We start from the raw sequence: 20,204 nt of genomic DNA on the forward strand, positions 1-20,204 counted from the left end.
TCATGCTTCTTGGGTCCTGTCTTCTCTGCCTTTCAACTCTCTTGAGCACTCATGCTTCCCCACCTCATTTGCGAATTATGGGGATTAGGCTGTCACTGCAAGCAGGTCATGAACAACTAATGCTGACACCTTCAGTTTCCATTCCTGCCCTCAGAATTCCTAGGGATAAAGGACTCTACACATAACTAGCATCTCAAAGAACCTTCAAGGCTAAGGGAGAAGACAAGGAAGACAGCAAAGGAAACTAACACTGAGCTATAAAAGGGAACCCAGCTATTGGAGGAGTTTAATCCTATGACCTTTCATCTTCATTATGCATGAGTTTTAATATGCAAATGTGTTTGTGTAAAGAAAAGTAAACTGTATGTGGGATCTGAGAAAACTATCACTACAAAAGGTGATTATAGATACTATAGGATTAACAATAGAAGAAAAATTAAAAATTTGGTTTGGCAATGTAGAAGTCAGTTTTTAAGATAACTGCATGTCACGTATGCCTACTTAATATAAAGCACAATTATAAAAGTAATTTGCATTTGTATAGAACTTTTAAGTTGTACAATGCAGATTTCTCACAATTATCCCTATTTTACAGAGGAAGAAATGGAGCCTCAAGAGGTTAAATGACTTGTTTACAATTACAGAGGTAGAAACTTGTCTGAGGCAGCATCTGAATGCCCATCTACTTTTTTGTTTTAAAACTTCTTCAAAACAGTAGTGTTACTTCCCAATCCTTTAGCCTCACCTTGGCCCAAATCCAAATGGAAACTTCCCTCAGAACAAAGACATAAACTTAAGGAGAACACATTTGACTATGTATAATAAGGCACGCCTCAGTGCACATCCACCGTCTACCACTTCTTTACTTAGAGGAAGGCAGCATATTTTATTATCAGAGACATCATCTGATGTCTCTTAGGCCTCTACCAACTCCAAAAGACAATCATGGAGGGGGCTGCTCATTGCACCCTTACCTAGATTTAGAGATATGTCAGGCCATCCTATCGCCAACCCAGAACAGTTCCCCCACTGTCTAGAGTGCCAAGTTTGGAATACGGAGAAGCTCCTCTCTGTCCTAGTACTGGCCCAGTCACATCTAATCAGGGGAATAATTTCTTAGAGAAAAAAATCATGGAAAAAACTCACCTTCTGATAATCTTTCCTTCCAGCCTTGAGCAGCTGAAGTGAAAAATTCATTGTTAAGGGCTGAACCATTCAGCTTCATCAAACCATCTGCACCAACCTAAAACAAAGAGTAATTACATTTAATTCAATTAACATTTTAAAGTACCTATATGTGTATTTGGGTTGAGCTGTATGAACAATGTCAATTGTCCATAATATTATAATGCAATTAGTGAACAAGCCAGAGTTGGTCCCAAAACTGAAGAAGAGACAAGATGGCCCCCCAGTTTCTCTGTGCAACAAAGAACCATCTTTTTAATACTAAGACCCTCCAAACGATGCTGTACAATTATGAGTCATAGAATACCACAATTTTAAAATATTTTAACATTGTTGATCACCCAAAGGGCAATGGAGGGTACATGGTAAGTATGAGTAGGCTGTAACATATTATAAAACAAAATTTGGAGAAAAAATTTAGTCATATAACAAGATTGAGGATAACATGCATATTCTTCATGTTCTATTGATATCCACATAATGTCAAGAGATTTACTAAATGGCCCATGGAATGCTGAATGAAACTTCTGTGAAAGATTTACAAGACGACATGGATAAGAGTTGAAAAGGAAAAACTGGTGTATACATACTGCCATTTGTACTGCTAGAGAGAATACCTTTTCTATTTTCTCCAGCAAATGCCCTTTCAATCACTTCTGCTTTTCTCCAATTTTCATGTTTATGTAATAATACCTACAAACATGTCCAAGTTCCCTCAAGTTATTATCTTAATTCAACTTACTTCTTTTCAGCCAAACTCCTAGAAAAGCTATCTATGCTTGTTGCTTCAATTTACCTTCCTCTCACTCTTTTTACAATTGCATACATTCTGGCTTCTAATCTGATCACTCAACTGAAACTGTGCTCTCAAAAGATACTAACAATTTTTTAATTGCCAAATCTAAGTATTCTGACTATTGACCACTGCTGACCACTTTTTCCTTTATGACACTTTCTCCTCTATGGACTTTTATGATACTACTTCTCTGATTTGTCAGAACAACTTTTAGTCTCTTTTACAAAGTCATCGTTATCTCATACCTTTTATATTATGGGTGTACCCCAAGACTTGATCCTGGGTTCTCTCCTCTTCCCTCTCATGTACACTTGACAACCATATCAATTCCCATGGGTTTGTGATTTTTAAAAATTACTTTTATCAATGAGCAATAATTGGCTTTTTAGTCAATTCTCACTTAAAATAAACAACATCGTCAAAACCATTAAAAATATATACAGTCGAGCAAAAAAAAATCTGTATTGGCCATGTTTATAAACACATGTATGATTACATACATATGTATAAATACATGTGCATGTACGCATAGCTATTTCTTCTGCATTGAGTTTTTCACCTCTCTGTAAAGAGTTGGGTAGTATGTCACATACTGATTCTTCTGGAATTGCAGTCGGTCTTTATGTTTATCATTACAAATATATACAGTTGAGCAAAGAACAATCCTTTCAGTGTCATCTTCCTCTCCCTTTCCACTCTTCTTAGATCATCAAGACATAATAGAACCATTACCAAGCCTTCTGATTAGACTCTCTCTAAAACCCCTGATGATAGGAATCAGAGCGGACACATGGATCATCTCCCCATAACAGAATATAAATAGTTTGTCCTTCTTTAAGTCTTACCTTTTTATATTTCACTTTACTCCTGTGTTTGTGCTTCAAAGTTTCTATATAACTCTGGTCTTTTTTGTAAGGAATGACTGAAAATCTTCTGGTGTTGCAAAGCTTTTTTTTCCCTACAGGATGATACTTAAATTTTGTTGGGTAAGTTATTCTTGACTCCCTTTCTGGAATACTGTATTACAAGCTCTGTTTCTTTACAGAAATGGCTGCCAAATCATGTGTGAACTTGACTTACGTAGCTTCTCAGTTCTTGAATTATTTCTTTCTGCCTGCTTGTACTATTTTTTCTTTGACTTGCAAGCTCTGGATTTTGATTATGACGTTCCTGTGAATTATATAAACTCTCTGTATCTTTACACAGGCAACTTCCACGCCTATAGAGCACTCTTTGTCCCATAAAATCCCTCATTTCCTTCAAGATGTAGCTGAAAGCAATACATTCTACATGAAACTAATCTCACCAATTTTTAGTGCTCTCCTTCCCTAACTACTACTACATACATAGGAGGTATGCATGTACCCATGTACATACCATCTCCTCCCATAGAATTTATGTTTCTTAAATAAGAGCAGGCATTGCTTTCTCCGCAGCTCCCCACCCCAATCTTTGTAAACTCATCACCAAGCATAGTGTTTAGTGTGTAGTAGCACTTAATGTTTTTTTGAATAACGAGATAGACCAGAAATCCAAAATACTGAATATGTATATGGCCCTGTATGAGAACAAACAAACTAAAACAAAGAGAGGTACAAAAACACAAATTTGCCACATGAGAATTTACTTTATCTTGAAACTTATGAATATTGCTTCCCTAATGACGCTGGAATATTGGCAAATGGCTCCAATTATAGCTGCTTCAGCTAAGTGAATAAGTCAGCCTCATCTTGTTGTTTGGCTTTAGTTTTTGAGACGACCAATGACATCATCATGTTGGAGTCAGAATATGGTGTGTTCAGATGTGGCTGACAGTCCAATACAAGTTCGAAAGGTCCTATACAGATCGTACAAGTGGTCCATTAGAACATTTTGAATGGAATTGGCTTTGGATTTGTGCAGCTCACATTTCTTGTACTGCTACGATTCTCCTCTGCTGAGATGGAGAAGAGAGCTTGCCCTAATGTAGGCATGCTATGCCAGACAGTCCTGTGCCAGCGTTTCCCAAGTCTCACAGTCAACATTAAAGTTCTTCAGAGATAACTTATACCACTTCTTCTGACCACCATTTGAGTACCTACCTTGTGAAAGTTCTCCATAAAAGTTTTTTGTATACACGTGCATCTGGTGTTCAGACTATGTGGCCAGTCCAGTGAAGCTGCACTCTCTGCTATAGGGTTTGAATGCTTGGCAGTTCAGCTCTAGAAAGAACGTCAGTGTCTGATATCTTATCTTGTCAGGTAATCTTCAGAATCTTCCTAAGATAATTCAAGTGGCAGCACTTTTCTGACATGGTACTGATACCAGGGTTCAGAGGCACACAAAAGTGCAGTCAGCATAACAGCTCTGTAGACTTTTAGTCTGGTATACAGTTCGATACCTCTTCTCTCCCACTCTTTCTTTAGGAGTCTTCCAAACACTGAGTTAGCTCTGGGAATACTATATCAACCTTGTCATCTATGTGGATGGACCTGGAGAGACTACTGACAAGGTAAGTGAACTTATCCACAGCACTCAAAACTTCTTCATTTGTCAACCTGACCAGGGCCACTGATACTGTCAGTAATGAGAGACTGTGGAAGATCATGGTCAAACTGGGTGCCCAGAGATGCTCATCAGCATTGTATATCAGTTTAATAATGGTGTGCTCACATGGGTCCTGGAGGAAGGATGATGCTCTCATGCTTTCTTAGTCATCAATGTTGGGAAGCAAGGCTGGCTGCTTGCAGAACACATGCTGAAGAGCATGGTAGCAATCTTGTCAGATGCCTTTGACAGGGGAGTGAAAATAGCACCAAGAGCAGCTTCTGCACGGACGGCAAATTATTTAATCTGAAAAGGCTACAAAAGCCAAGGCCACAGTAAAGGAAGAATTGGTACATGACTTTTTGTTTGCAGATTATTGTATACTCAATGCAGCCTCTTAAGGCTGAGATGCAACAGAGTTTGGATCAATTCTCTGCCACTTATGCTAATTTTGGCCTGACAAGACCAAGAAAAGAGAGGCCCTCCACCAAGCAGTTAGCCTAATATAGCACTAATAAGAGGATTTTTATTCCTTTTTGGATATAAATAAAGGCAACATGTGATTATAATCCACTGTATAGAGAAGTCGAATTACTTTGTTGTAGTGAAGTAGATGCAAAATAGGATCTACCCTGGAATGTAGAGACAATATTTGTAAATGTTAACCCTGTGAAAATGAAGTTAATAATGAATAATGATGTAATGGTAATGATACTTTGAAGATCTTTCCTGCCCTTAACAGACCTAAGAGAATTTGAAGATCTTCCTTGCCCCCAATAGGCTGAATGTAATCACATGGAGCATGTGGTAGGAGGAGTTTGCTGAAGGGAAGCAAAGCCCATAGGAAGCTGGGAGTAATAGCAGTTAGAAAGAGGGAGGAGAGAAGATGAAGGCAAGGAGACAACTGGTCTTGTGACTGTTTGTTTATGGGAAGGCTTAAGGATGGTGTGGTTCCCTGCTCTTTTATGGTGTATTAACTTCTTTGTTGCTATGATGGATTTGGCTTTCTGGTTTGGGGATTCAGTTTTCTGGTGTCTGAATAAATGTTTTTGCTTCTGTCTTCTATATGGAGAGTCTGTTATATTTTGTGATTCAGAACTATGAAAGCATATTCATAGTCTCTGTCAGTGCTATGAATATTGTGTTGGTGCTATGGACAAAGCAATAGCAACCTGTATCTCCTTATACTATTATAGGAAGATTTCTTACCTAATGAGATGAAGTTATCAAGAAAGAGCTAATTTGAAAAAGTAAAAAATAAATTATAATATAAGAAACTGATACATGACCTTAAAAAGAAATGTAAAGACAGGCTTCTGCTAACTAATAAGGAATACTTAGAGATTAAGTATAGCTTGTCATTGTTTCTCTATAGCATCATCTCAAGGAGAGGGTAGTCTGACGCTCTGACACAAGTATTTAGTAAGGCTTGGAAAGAACATCTACATAGTAAATAAGTGTGATATCAGGCAGAGCTCAAAGACTTAATTCCTTAAGACCATTTAGCTCTATGCATACAACATAGCATGCTGCTCTTAATTTGGCTTTAGAAATATGCCTTTTTAAAACAGGCCTACAGGAATGTTAGCTATTTATAATTCTCAGTATAAATTAATAAATTAGCATTTTCCCATGGTTTTCATTAGCATGAATCAATCCCTAACAATCTGATTACTTTTAAATAAAATTCTGAAGCTACAAAAGAGAGGACAAGCCCCACATCCCACCAAGGCAGCAATCTATAATATCCTAACTGAAACAGATCATATCCTTTACCCTTTCATTACAATAATTATATTACCTGAGACATTTGCAATGTGAGGCCAGTATCTCAAGACTGAATATAATACTCTGAATCCAGGATGGGAAACTGAAAGTAGTAGACATACATAATCTTTATTTCTCCAAGTGCGTGGGTTCCAAGACTGAATCTTGTGTCATTTTGCAAATGGCCTGGAAGTTTAGACTGGCTTTTTGACTAGAGATGTCTGAACTGAAATAGAGTGAAAAGAGCTAAACTGCTTTTTGATGGAAGAATATTTCTTTCCTTCGAGGAAAGAATAACTACAGGCAAAAGCAACAGAAACAAAAAACATTAATTGTGTGATACAGTAATTTCATCAACAAAATATTTTAATTATAGAACACTTGAAAAAACATGAAACAGTTTTATTATAAAGAATCGTATGCATATGCCTTTTATTTGCTTTGACCAAAAAAAACCAGTCACGTGTCTGGACTAGAGCGAAAAAAAAGAAAAGTTCTGATGTGAAAGGAATTGAAATGAAAACCAATAAGGAAGGCCCAATGAATACTCTCCCTCCAGATAACCGATATCATCAAGCCATCCTGTCACCCAAGCCCCTAAATAGAATTTTAATAATATACTTAAGAGGGACTAGTTTCACAAAGAAATACAAGGATTTAAAAGTTAATTACTTTCACAGAATCATACAGAAAAAAGATACCAACCTAACTGAAAGCTTTTGAATGGACTAGTGAAGCTGTTATTAAAGGAAAGAATCATTCTAGTGCTCAAGGAAATATAACAGATACAAAAAAGAAGTGATTTTGTAAGACAATGTCAAATATTTTCTTCTGTTTTGCTCTATCAACAAAGCTGGTAAAATTTGAATCCAAGGAATATCATGTGAAAAAACAATCAAACACAACCAACAGAAAGTTACTATGAGAATAAAGAAGACCAGAGTTCATCGTCAGAGGAGGATATTGAAGCAAAAAAAGACTCTTCTACCCCAAAGAGTAATGTTGAATGGTCACTTGCCCAAAAAGAATTCATAGAAGAACTATAAAAAGACTTTAAAAATCAAATCAGAGAAACTGAGGAAAAATTAAAAAGAAAAATAAGAACATAAGAAAAACAAGATTATGAAAATAAAGTCAACCAAATAGAAAAGGAGATCTAGAATCTTAAGGAAGAAAACGACTTCTTGAAAATTAGAATTGGGAAAGTAGAAACCAATGAAGTTATAAGAGACCAAGAAATAACAAAACAAAATGGCGGCTAGGTGGCACAGTGAGTAAAGTGCCGGTGCCAGAGTCAGGAGGACGTGAGTTCGGTTCCGGCCTCAGACACTTAACACCCACACAAAAAAAACTAGCCACGTAACCTTGGGCAAGTTACTTAACCCCACTTGCCCTCCAAGAAAAGGCAAAAAAAATAATAATAATCGGACTACCTGAAAGTTATAATCAAAAAATGAATCTTAATAAAATAATACAAGAAATAATTAAAGAAAATTAATAGTCCTGAAGTGTTAGAACAAGAGGGGAAAGTAGAAACAGAAAAAATCTACTGATCACCACCTGAAAGAAATCCTACAAAGAAAACCTACAGGACTATCATAGTCAAATTCCAAAACATCCAACTCAAGGAGAAAATATTATGCGCATCAAGAAAAAAACAATTCAAATATAGGGGAAACACAGTTACAGTCACATAAGACCTAGGAGTGACAACACTAAAAGACCACAGGTCTTGAAGCACTGGGGTTGCGGCCAAAAATATCATACCCTGCAAAGTTAAGCATAATTCTGAATGGGGGAAAAACATTCAATGAATTGTCAGACTTTTACCATTTTGTTGCAAAAGCCCTGAAACCAATAGAAAATCTGACATACAAAAAAACAAGAAAAATATAAGGGAATCACCAAAGACTAATTACAAGGGATTCAATAAGGACAGACCACTTTTTATATGAAGAAATGTAAATTATATGTCTAAGATTGTTATTAGTAATTGGGTAGTTTCAAAGAAAGACTGGGGTAGAGTAGGATGTAATACTAAAAAGGAAACCATCTAGGAAAAAGATAAAAAGAGGAACTCTCTTATACGAAAGAGGTACAAGAGAAGAAGTGATATGGAGAATTTTGATGGGGAAGGAGGACTGGTAGTTCTAGAACCCTACTGTCATCAGGAATTGGTTAAAGAGGGAATAACACAGACACAGACACAGACACAGTGATAACTATCTATCTCTCAGGGCATAAAAGTCTTCTAAATTCAGAAAGAAACAAAAGGCTTAGGGAATAGGGAGAAGGGAGAAAATAAGGGGTGGGGGGGAAACTGTGCAACCCAAAACTGAGACTGTATTATCATCAAATATGAAGAAGGAATTTTATAACATCACAGCACCTAATAAGAGTTCATATTATCCCCAGAATTCATTTTAGTGAGCAATTTTCAGAAAGCATTTATAGTGCTCTAGAATCCTTGGCCTTTCCAATCCTTTTGAGTTAAGCTGGAACTCTTCTTAGAAACAAGAGAAGGAACATCCTCTGGGAGAGACTAGAATTTATTACTACTCTCGATAATTTCCCCCCAAAAATGAGACTTTAAAAGGACCAAAGTATTCTCTTTCCTAGGTTTTAATGATACTTTTCTTTCTAGTATTTCTCCCACCTGTCCAACCAATCCTTCTTTTGCTCCTTTGCATGATGATGATCCTGCAAGGGGAGGGAAGCCCTACCAACTAACTAAGGGTCTTCCACCAAGAATCTGGCCTGGGTCTTCTTTTCTCCATATACTTTATTTCTTGGATATCATACTGGCTCCCAAGGGTTCAATTATTATCTTCATGACTCCCAAATATACATGCTGTATCTTCCTTTTCCTGATACTGATCTGATACTGCATCACCAACAGCCTGATGGACATACTCACCAGAATCTTCCATTGACAATTCAAACATAACATTTCTGAAACAAGATTAACTATCTTTCCACATATACACACAGAGTTCCCCCTCTCCCTTTTCACCCTGGCTCTGGTCCCAACTTACCTCTTTTCTTAACGTTTCAATATGGTACCATTATCCTTCAGTCACCCAGGCTTACCACTTCAGGGTTCTTCTCAAACTTTGCCATATCCCACCTCCATATTCAATCAACTATCAAGTCTTGTCTATTTTGCCACCACAGCACCTCTCATATTTGTTTCTTTCTGTTCATTCACATAATCACCATCCTAGTTCAGGTCACTAATACAATTCAAGACTCATGCATCAGGCTTCTAACTGGTCTCCCTGAATCTTGTCTATGTCCTCCTTAATCAATTTTCTGGAGTTGCCAAATCAATAGTCCTATATTAAAGATCTGACAACATCACTCCCCAAATCAAGTAAGGTCTAAGAAGACTAGAAAGGTAGGAGGAGGCTAGGTTACAAAAGGCTTTGAATGCCAAATAGAGCATTTTGTATTTGATCCTAGAGGCAACAGAAAGCCACTAGTGCTTGAGTAGGGGCTGACATGATCAGATCTGTGCATTAGAAAATCACTTTAGTGGCTGAATGGAGGATGGACTAGAGCAGGGTGAGACTTGAGGCAGGCAGATCCACAAGCAGGCTACTACAATAATCCTGGTGTAAAGTAATGAGGGACTGCACCAGTCAGAGAAGAGATCACATTTGAGAGATGTTGCAAAAGTATGAAATCAATCATCTTGACAATAGATTGGATGGGGAGTTGGGGGTGGGCTTCATGGTGAGAGATAGTGAGAAGTCTGGGGTGACTTCTAGTTTACAAGCCTAAAAGCCTGGGAGGATGAGGATGGGGCAAGGTTTAGGGGGAAAGAAAATTTGTTCCAATTTGGAATGTGTGTCTATTAGATCTCCAATTCAAGATATCTAAAAGGCAGTTGGAAATGCTAGAATGGAGGTCAGCAAAGAGGTTGAGGCAAATAGGCAGATTTAAGAATCAGTAGAACTTGGGGGAAGAGAGGGATGGGGAGAAAAATTAGAATTCAAAATCTTATGGAAGTGAATGTTGAAAACTAAAAATTAATTAATTAAATTTTTAAAAAGAAAAAAAGACTCATTAAGACCTTCTGGGGGCAGAGCCAAGATGGTGGAATAGAGAAAGCTGAGCTCTTCCAACAGTCCCTTTCAAACAACTTTAAAATTATGCCTCAAACTCAATTCTGGAGTGGCAAAGCCAACAAAAGGTTAGAGTAAGACATTCCTGACATTCTTCCAGTCAACTTAAGAAATTGGAAAGATGGATCTGTGACAAAAGGGAGGAATCTGGACTGAAGCCCATGTGAATGAAACACCAATAGTGGGACTATATGGTGGTGACAAAAGCAGTAGCAGCTTTGGAAGCTCTCAAGCCAGAAACAGTAAGCGCACCTGGTAACTGAACAGAGAGAGTTTACAGGGGACCAGACCCATGTCCTAACACTGAAGGCAGGACCAGACTCCATCTGGCAGCTTGAAGGGGCAAGGTAAGCCCCTCTGTGAAGAATAAGATTATACAAACCAAGGCCCCAACTCAATATGACCTTTCTATTACCTTGAGCTGTTTGGGCACAGAGGATCCCGAGAATGTGAGGACTGTTCTTCTCCTCGGACCCTGGCCACGTCTTTGAGAAGACATATGGTAACTGCCCAATGCCCGGAACTAGCCATTCCAAGGAAACATTGTTCTTGAGGGGTGGGGAGACCCTTGGAATGACTGGCCTCCATCCCAGGCCTCACACAAGATATGATGCTTGCTAAAAACACCAGGCAGTATGCCTTCTTTGTTCTCAGCACTACCTAAACTGTAAGATTCAGACCCCAAATTGGAATCTCACCCATGGAGGAGACGTCCTGCCTGGGACCCTCATGGCTGTACCCAGGATTACCCAGCTTGTGTAGTCAGGTGTTGGTGCTTCTCCGCATTGGTGATAATTGTAAATATGTGTGTATGTATGTATATATATATAAAATCATAGTTTTTCTTACTTACTATTCCTAAGCCTTTTACTCTGTTATCTCTGGTTTCCTTCCCATTCACCTATATTCTAAGTAAACTATACTGGATCTTTTGAAGTGCTGAGTGTTCTGTTCACGCAAATCCCAAACCTCCTTAATCGGACACAGCTACACCGTCTATACTCACTTCTGGGTCATAGTTCAAAGAGTAGAGAGGAGCACTTTCAGTCAAGAGGGAATGGAAGACTCTCTGAGGGGCAGAACCACTTCTAGTCCCAAAAGTTCTGGGACAGTATTGTTTTGCCTCCTAAGGAAAGAGAGGCCCAGAGGAGAAGTTCCAGGGTAAGGAAGAGATTGTAAAAAGAGCAGTGACCATACTTCTGTCCAGATCAAACCATTTTGGAAGCACCAAAAACTTCCAGACCCCCATAATTAGCTCTGAAAACAGCACTGTAAAAAAAGCCTTAAGTCTGAAACAGAAGCCCACTCCTCTGCCACCATGGCAGTCACAGCATTAACATAAAGTTCCAAATCAAGAAATATGGTGGGAAAACAAGCAAACAACAAAAAAGAACCCAACCATAAAAAGCTACTGTGATGAAAGGAAAGATCAAGACACAAACTCAGAAGACAACCATATCAAACAGCTATAAGCAAAGCCTCAAGAAAAAAAACCTGAATTGGACACAAGCCCAACAAAAATTTCCAGAACAGCTAAAAAATAATCTTCAAAATCAAAGAGGTAAAGGAAAAATTAGGTAAAGAAATGCGAAACCTGGGAAGAAAATTATTAAAAGACAAATTAACAGCTTGGTAAAAATGGCACAAAATACTGAAGAAAATAATACATTAAAAAACTGAATTGGTCAAATGGAAAATGAGGTACAAACAGCTCACTGAAGAAAATAATTCCTTAAAAATTACAGCTGGGGAAAATGGAAGTTAATGACTCCATGTGACATCAAGACACAATAAAACAAAACAATCAACTGACATAGAAAACAGATTGAGGAGACATAACTTAAGAACTGTTAGACTACCTGAAAGTCATGATAAAAGAGTCTAAAAATCATATCTGAAGAAATTGTAAAGAAAAACTCCCCCAGTAACTTAGTTGGGCAAAACAGAATATGAAATTTACTAATCAACACCTTTAAAGAGATTCCAAAATAAAAACTTCCAGGAATATCATTGCCAAATTTCATAGGTCCTAGGTCAAAAAGAAAATATTACAAGTAGCTAGAAAGCAACGATTCAAATATCATGAAATTACAGTCAGGAACATACAAGATCTAGCAGCGACCACATTAAAGGAATGGAGGGCTTACAATATGATATTCCAGAAGGCAAAGGAGCTAGGATTACAACCAAGAATAACCTACCCAGTAAAACTGAGCATAATCCTTCAAGAGGAAAAAAATATGATATTTAATGAAATTGAGAGCTTTCAAGCACTCCTGATGAAAACACCAGAGCTGAATAAAAAATGTGACTTTCAAATATAAGAATCAAGAGAAACATAGAAAGATAAACATTAAAGTGAAATCCTAAGGGACTTAATAAGGTTAAACTATTCACCTTTCTAAATGGGAAGACAAGACACATCTTCTAAGAACATTATCATTATTAGGGCAGTTAGAAGAGGGTGCAGGAGTGAGTCAATTATGTTGGGATGATATAAGAAAAAACAAGCATGAAAGAGAGATGCTAGGAGAAGGGGAATGGCAAGGAACAATGAAGAAAATTACCTCACATAAAAGAAATATGCAAGGAAAAACTTTTATAGTGGAGGGGAAAAAGGGAGGGGGGCAAGAGAGAGAGAAATACTTGAACCTCCCTCACATCTAAATTGGTTCAAAACACATAAACACACTTAATCGATAATACAAATGTATCTCACCCAATTGGGAAGGAAGAGAATAAGAGAAACAGGGGGGTTGATTAAAAAAAAAAAGAGTAGTATTTGGAAGCAAAGTAGACTTTAGAAGGAAGGATGGTAGGGGGTGGGAGGGAAGGGGAGGAAGGAAATGCAGAGTTTTTTTTGTTTTGTTTTAAGCAATTGGGGTTAAGTAACTTGCTCAGGGTTACACGGCCAGGTGTTTCTGGGTGGGTGCTAAGTGTCTGAGCCCGGATTCAATCCCAGGTCTCCCGACTCTGGGGCCGGCACTCTTCCTCACTGTGCCACCTGGCCGCCCCAAGGAAACGCAGTTAGTTATCATAACTGTGAATGGGAATGGAAGGAACTCACCCATAAAACAAGCAGAGTGTAGAATGGATTAGAAAACAGAACTCAACAATATGGTGTAATATGAAAGTTCTTTTAAATAAAAGAAACATACTTGAAACAAAGTGAAACAAAGAGTGAAAACAAGGGGCTGGAACAGAATCTGTTACGCTTTAGCTGAAGCAAAAAAAAAAAAAAGCAAGGGTAGTAATAATGAGCTCAGACAAAACAAAAACAAAAACACATGTAATCAAAAGGTGTATAATCAGGGAAACTACATTTTGGTGAAAGGTACCATGAACAATGAAGTAATATTATTAATACTGAACATCAACGCACCAAATGGCATAGCAGCCAAATTCTTAAATGAAATGGATACTAAATGGACCTCAACTTCCTTCTCAGAGCTATATAAATCTAACTACAGAATAAACAAAAAGTCAAGGAGATGAATGGAATCTTAGAAAACTTAGACGTGGGGCAGCTAGGTGGCGCAGTGAGTAAAGTGCCGGCCCCAGAGTCAGGAGGACCTGGGTTGGGATCCGGCCTCAGACACTTAACACACACAGAAAAACTAGCCGTGTAACCTTGGGCAAGTTACTTAAACCCAATTGCCCTCCAAAAGGCAAGAAAAGAAAAGTTAGACATGACAGACCTCTAGAAAAAAATTTAATAGTATCTTTTCTTCAGCTGTACATGACACCTTCATACAAAATAACCACATATTAGAGCATAAAACCTTCACAACCAAATGCAGAAAAGCAGAAACAATAAATGCGCCCCTTTCAGACCATAATGGAATGAAAATTACATGTAATAAAAAGGGCCATGGAAACATAGACTACAAGTTAATTGGAAACTATTAAACTAGGCCTAAAGAATGAATGGGTCAAAGAATAAATCATAGAAACAATCAATAATTTCATTAAAGCGAATTATAACAATGAAACAACATCCCAAAATTTGTGGGATGTAGCCAAAGCAGAACTTGAGGGAAAAGGAGTTCATGACAAATGGTCGCAAAATTTTTTCTGTAAAATACAAAGCAAGGTTCTCAGCTGACAGTAGGGGGAGGGAGAGCCTGTGGAAGTTTGAGAAGATGAAAAGGTAGGGAAGAGCCACTGTGGAGAGTGGGACAGTAAGCTGATAAAAGGGGCAGAAAGAATGCCCAGCCCAGTTGAAGTTATATACCACAAATGTGTAGTAGAGCTGATCAGAACAGCTGTAACAATTTCACTGCTTGTGAAATTCATAGGATTATAAACCTGGTGCTGGAATTCCCCCAGTCCAATGTTGTCATTTTATAGATCAAGAAGTTCTGATTCAGAGTGTCAGTGACACTCCCAAGCTCACATGAGTAGCGAGAGCTGGGAATTGAACTTGGGTTCTGGGACTCCCAGTCTGACTAATACCTCACTGCTTTCCTAAGAATGAGCTACACCAAAAGCTAAAGAAAGAATTTCATCAAGATTCTGAAGGAATTTGTGGAAAGAGGGTACAGAAAAGGAAGTTTTAAGCTCACTTCACTTACCTGCCGGTCCACCTCTGGAAGCAAAAGCAAAAGTCGCTGTTGGCAGTCCCCAGGAAGGACTGAAAATGTGTGCTTATTGATGAGAGCCCTCAGATTTGTGTTAACCAGGATAGAATCAGGTGTTTCAACATCAATTTCGGCACATTTTGTCCTTTTCAGTTGCCCTGAAAAAAATGTTACAAAGAATATAAGCAATAAATCTGTAAATGGAGAACATTTTATTCTGATCCTTTCTCATTTTCTTATTAGCCTTAAGGGACTTAAAATCTCTTGCTCTGATTAATACTCCTATACAGTGTTATTCACAAAGCCCTTGCTTCATAATTACCATAGGAGTTAGGTCAGACAAGTTTTACCTCTTTACTGTGTTTCCCCGATAATAAGACACTGTCTTATTAATTTTTTTGGACAGAAAAACACCAGAGGGCTTATTTTAATGAACATTGACAGCAATTTTAACAAACAGGTAAATGTGAACAAAAAAATGTACCTTTATTCAATAAGCAAATCACTGGGGAAGAACAGGATGACGCGCTCACTGCTGCAGCTCTGATTGGATGCAGCTCGGAGCACAGCGTGCGTTTCACCCGGGGGAGGCGGGGGAGACAGTGCATACAGAGGGTACCGTAATGTAGTGTGTAGCGCAGGGGATCACCACTACAGTAGCAATCTCAATAGGGCTTATTTTCGGGGGAGGGCTTATTTTAGAGGAATCTTACACAGTAAGGGGAGGGCTTATTTTCAGGATAGGTCGTATTATCGGGGAAACACAGTATTAACAGATGAGGCCCCTAAAAGGTTAAGTAACTTGCTCATGCTCACAGAGCCGCTAAGACAGAGCAGTAAGAGATTTTACAGATCATCCAATGCTAAAGCCAGCATCCTTCTCTTTTCTACCACAAATGGTTTTTCTGGTATGATACAGGTAGCTGACAATGTCTTTTATTCACATTATAAAGGCTATAGTTTTTCCTACTCTCATTTATTTAGTTTCCAAAGTTCCAATTCCTTAACTCAATAATTACAGGAAACTGTTCTTAATCCTAGTAGAAAAGATCTTCCAAGTATCTATATACTTTCCAAAATGCCCTTTAGGAAAAGTTTACAGAAAGTCTTTTCATACATCTTCTATCCCTCATTCTCTAATAAACAACATACCAAGTGATCACTAAAGATGAAATAGCTATATTCAAATAAAGTGTCAATATGGATTTTTGTATGTAATTGAAAGATAAAATTTTATTATTTAAATTTTAGAATAAATCAAATCCAGAAAAAAAAACAATTAATAAAAAAAGCAGAAGGGGCGGCTAGGTGGCACAGTGAATAGAGCACTGGCCCTGGAGTCAGGAGGACCTGGGTTCAGATCCGGCCTCAGACACTTAACACAAAAATCTAGCTGTGTGACCTTGGGCAAGTCACTTAACCCCAATTGCCCTCCAAAAAATAAAAAAGCAGAAGCTTGTGAATATTCAGTAAAGATTATAGTGAGTGATAAAAATCCATCATGGTCTTTGCAAATTTAAAAAGATATATACAATCACATTTCTGTTTTTGAGAGGAGTTATGAATGAGGCTTAGAAAAAAGAGAATGATAAAAAAATATCTTTTGGATCTTATGTGATAATATGGAGATAAGATGATGAAATGTGGTAAACTAAGAGTTATGTTGGCTACATTCCACTCAGCCTTTAGTTATATTATCAATATCAACAAAGCCTGTAATATTAAAGAACTCACTTGTATGAAGTCTGTCAGATCTCTGGAATGGCTTCTTCCCCAAACCTGGCAGGGGGTTTTCAACTTTAACTGAAGAAGAGGAACTAGAATTTGAATTCTGGGGACTGTTTGACTGTCCATCTGACTGCTTTCCTTCCCAAACCGCTGGAAAAAGAAAGAGACTTAAATAAAAGACACACTGAGGAGTTAAGGGAAATAAATGACCATATTTCAATATACTGGTAAGAAAATACATATACACACTTCCTTGCAACATTACAGTTAAGATTCCTAAAACATCAGAAGCAAGTCTGGTTAGCTCATATAATAAGCATAATGAATAGTAGCAAACTAGATTTTATAGGGGAAAAGAAAATTTGTACACACAGCAGGTTTTTATTCTGACTACCCAAAAAACCTGGATATATCTCCCCATGGGAATGCAATAGCAGAATTTGTTCCAAGAAAAATTAATTTTTTTACTGTCAGCTTAAACAAAAATGGAACTAAATCCAAGAGGACAAGAAAAAAGTTTTAATTTCAAACAGGCCTGAACATAAAAAAAATAATAAATGTATATAAAACTAAAATGAATAGTCCTTGTGAAGATATTGGCTTTCTAGACCTACTAAATAGATGATTTCAATATATTATTAGGGCAGCATTAATAGAATCATTCTGTGCAAATTTTTTCAAGGTTTAACACCTGAAAGTTTTCTCCATTTAATTTTCTTTTCATTTGAATTTCTATAGAGGTTACAGTATATGTGCAAGGGAGGGGGGGGGACCTCAGGAGGGAATAAGAAAGGAAGGCAGCAAGAGATTTATTATCAATATATAAATTTATCAATATAATCATAATAATTATATATTATTATATTATATAATGTAAATATATTATAATTATAGTAATTTATATATGAAATCAATAATATATCAATAATATAAATTTATTATCAATATAAATAAGAAAATTTTGGCTCAGAACATGGAAAAATGGCACTGTAATATTAAGAAAAAGTACAAAGATTCTGTCCCTTAAGAAAGGTGTTAGTCTGTTTACCAGGTTTAGTAGGCAAGGGATCGCTGGGTGCTTTGACTGTCTTCAGCAGAAGATGCTGATTAGAGGATATGGGCATGCTTGTTCGACATTGTTGCTGCTGCTGTTGCTGCTGTTGTTTCTTTTGCTGTTGCTGCTTTAAAGCCTATAAAGAGAACATTACTAATTAGAAAGAGAATGATAGTTTCCAGATATAAGGGAGAATAGAACACAAAACATAACTATGTTTTAGAGAAACTATTACTCATTCAACAAATACTTCTTTTTCAACAAATATTTTAGGACACATCAATGGATCATGAAATAAACAAATTACACTCCTACAGTGATCTAGTTTCAATGTATTTTCATAAGCAAAATCTCATTTTATCCCTGAAATGCGTCCTTCATCAATATTAACTAACATCTTTGGTTGGTAGAAATATGAAGAACATGCAATATAATAGAAAGTTAAACTCAGATAAGTTTCTTATCCCAAATTCACTTGTATTAATAATTGCAAAGCTGGAATTAAAACTTAAGAATTTGAGCTTCAATTTACTTTAGAGAGAAAATTATTCTAACACTGTTTATGAAGAATAGAGGCAAACATATATAGAAAAGTCTCTAGTTTGAAGATACTAAAAAAATACTGCTAAAAGGAATATGAGAGAATGCTTGAGATGTGACCCACTGGTTTGAAAATAAACACATTAAAGGGACTGAAGGAGAAGATATGAGGAAAGAGGAAGATTTGTGAAGTGCACAGAGTTAAAAAGAGAATTTCTGGCAATGGGATCTGAATTTCTGAATTACAGCTTAAAATAGAGGAATGATGAGCTTTGTCCAAAGGCTGGTAAAGATGTAGTACAGTAGTATTTGTCTAAACAGCTATGTCTACATTTATATGTATACACAAACATCTTTCACACACACGCATGTGCAAAATATTATAAAGGAGGGATTGTTAACCTTTGTATTACAAATTTCTTTGACAGCCTGGTGAAGCCTATAGAATCTTTTTCTTAGAATAGTTTTTTAAAATGCATAAAACACAAAATATAAGAAAAACAATTATATTGAAATATAGGCATAAAAGTATCAAAAAAAAAAAAAGTTTAAGGACTCCAGATTAAGAACTCCTACTAGAGAGGGTAGCTATTACACGGAAAGAATAGTAGATATCCAGAAATCCTACCTTATTTAATCTGGCCTATAGTCTAGTTGGTCAAAATCTTTTTGGATCTTGTCCTCTCTATCCCCAATAAGTTAGCTATCACTTCTGGTTTTATGCCATAAGCAAATCATTATTAATGAATTTGATAAATGGGCCATCTATTCCTTTATCAAACATATTAATAAAAATCAAATAGCACAAGGTGAAAGATCCATCCCATTAAATATACCTCTATAAGCTGACATCAAAAACAGTAATGACTGCTCTGTGTATGGGTCCTGTCACTCAAACATGTATCAAATATTTATGCTATCACTGACTCAAACTTTTCCAGTTAAGTCTACAAGAATGGCATAAAAATTCAAAGAGGCAGCCAAATGCAATAAAAAGAACAATGGAAATGGAATCAGAAGACCTGGGTTCAAAACCGTGGTACTGTGGGCAACTTATGTTCTTTCTTTAGGCCTCAGCATCCTTATCTGTGAAATATGGAGGTTCCACTAATTAACCTCTTGAGGTCCTTTCCCAATACTAAATAACACATTCTTTTCAATATTCTATGAATTTCACATGAGACAGAATCCTAGAAAGATGTCAGCAATAAAAACTAAGATCTCAGATATATATAAACAAAGTACAAATTATTTGCAACAATAAAGATGAACTAGAAATCCTAAGGAAAGTAGGCAAATATGACCTTAGAGGCATCACTATACCTTGGTATGTATAATGGTAATGGTAATTTGAAGATCTTCCCTGCCCCTTAATAGGTAAAATGTAATCACATGGAACCTGTGATAGGAGGAGTTTGCTGAAAGGTGGAACAGAAGGGTGGAGCTGAGCTGAAAGTTGGGAGTCAGAGCAGTTAAGAGTAGGGGGAGAGAGAGAATGCAGGCAAGGAGACAGGTAGGTTTGTGACTATTTGTAGGCTTTGGGATGGTGTTGCTCTCTGCAGTGTTATTGTGTATAGATTTCTTTGTCACTATGATGGATTTGGCTTTCTGGCGTCTAAATAAATGTTTTTGCTACTACCTTCTATATGGAGAGTCTGTTATATTTTGCAATTCAGAACTATGCTGTGGCATATTCACAGTTGTCATCGGTGCTGTGAATACTGCCTTGGTGATACAGTATGGCATAGTACATGACTACAACTACACAACAGTGTAAGCATATGTACTTCATCAACAGGATGTTTTAAAAGTTTTAAAAGCAGGGAGAGAGGTTGGTTAGTGGAGAAAAATAGAACTGAATGTTAAAAAGACATATTAATGTGAAGAAATCAGGAAACCAA

At 37.0% G+C, this 20,204-nt stretch overlaps 1 protein-coding gene across 2 annotated transcripts in view; it reads right to left on the bottom strand.

Annotated features, from left to right (window-relative positions):
* ASXL2 (ASXL transcriptional regulator 2) overlaps positions 1–20,204 on the bottom strand; it is a 178,202-nt gene that overhangs the window by 16,011 nt on the left and 141,987 nt on the right. For both annotated transcript variants that reach the window (XM_069072009.1, XM_069072010.1), the window contains 4 exons: positions 17,758–17,899; positions 16,716–16,859; positions 14,976–15,139; positions 1,147–1,243 (listed from right to left, as the gene is read on the bottom strand). In XM_069072009.1, coding sequence (XP_068928110.1) covers positions 1,147–1,243; positions 14,976–15,139; positions 16,716–16,859; positions 17,758–17,899 — 547 coding nt within the window. The remainder of the gene's footprint in view (positions 1–1,146; positions 1,244–14,975; positions 15,140–16,715; positions 16,860–17,757; positions 17,900–20,204) is intronic.

The sequence above is a fragment of the Petaurus breviceps genome, unplaced genomic scaffold, assembly GCF_028583685.1.
Source record: "Petaurus breviceps papuanus isolate PSGF00001 unplaced genomic scaffold, PetGlider_PUasm1.0 90845, whole genome shotgun sequence".
NCBI lineage: Eukaryota > Metazoa > Chordata > Mammalia > Diprotodontia > Petauridae > Petaurus > Petaurus breviceps.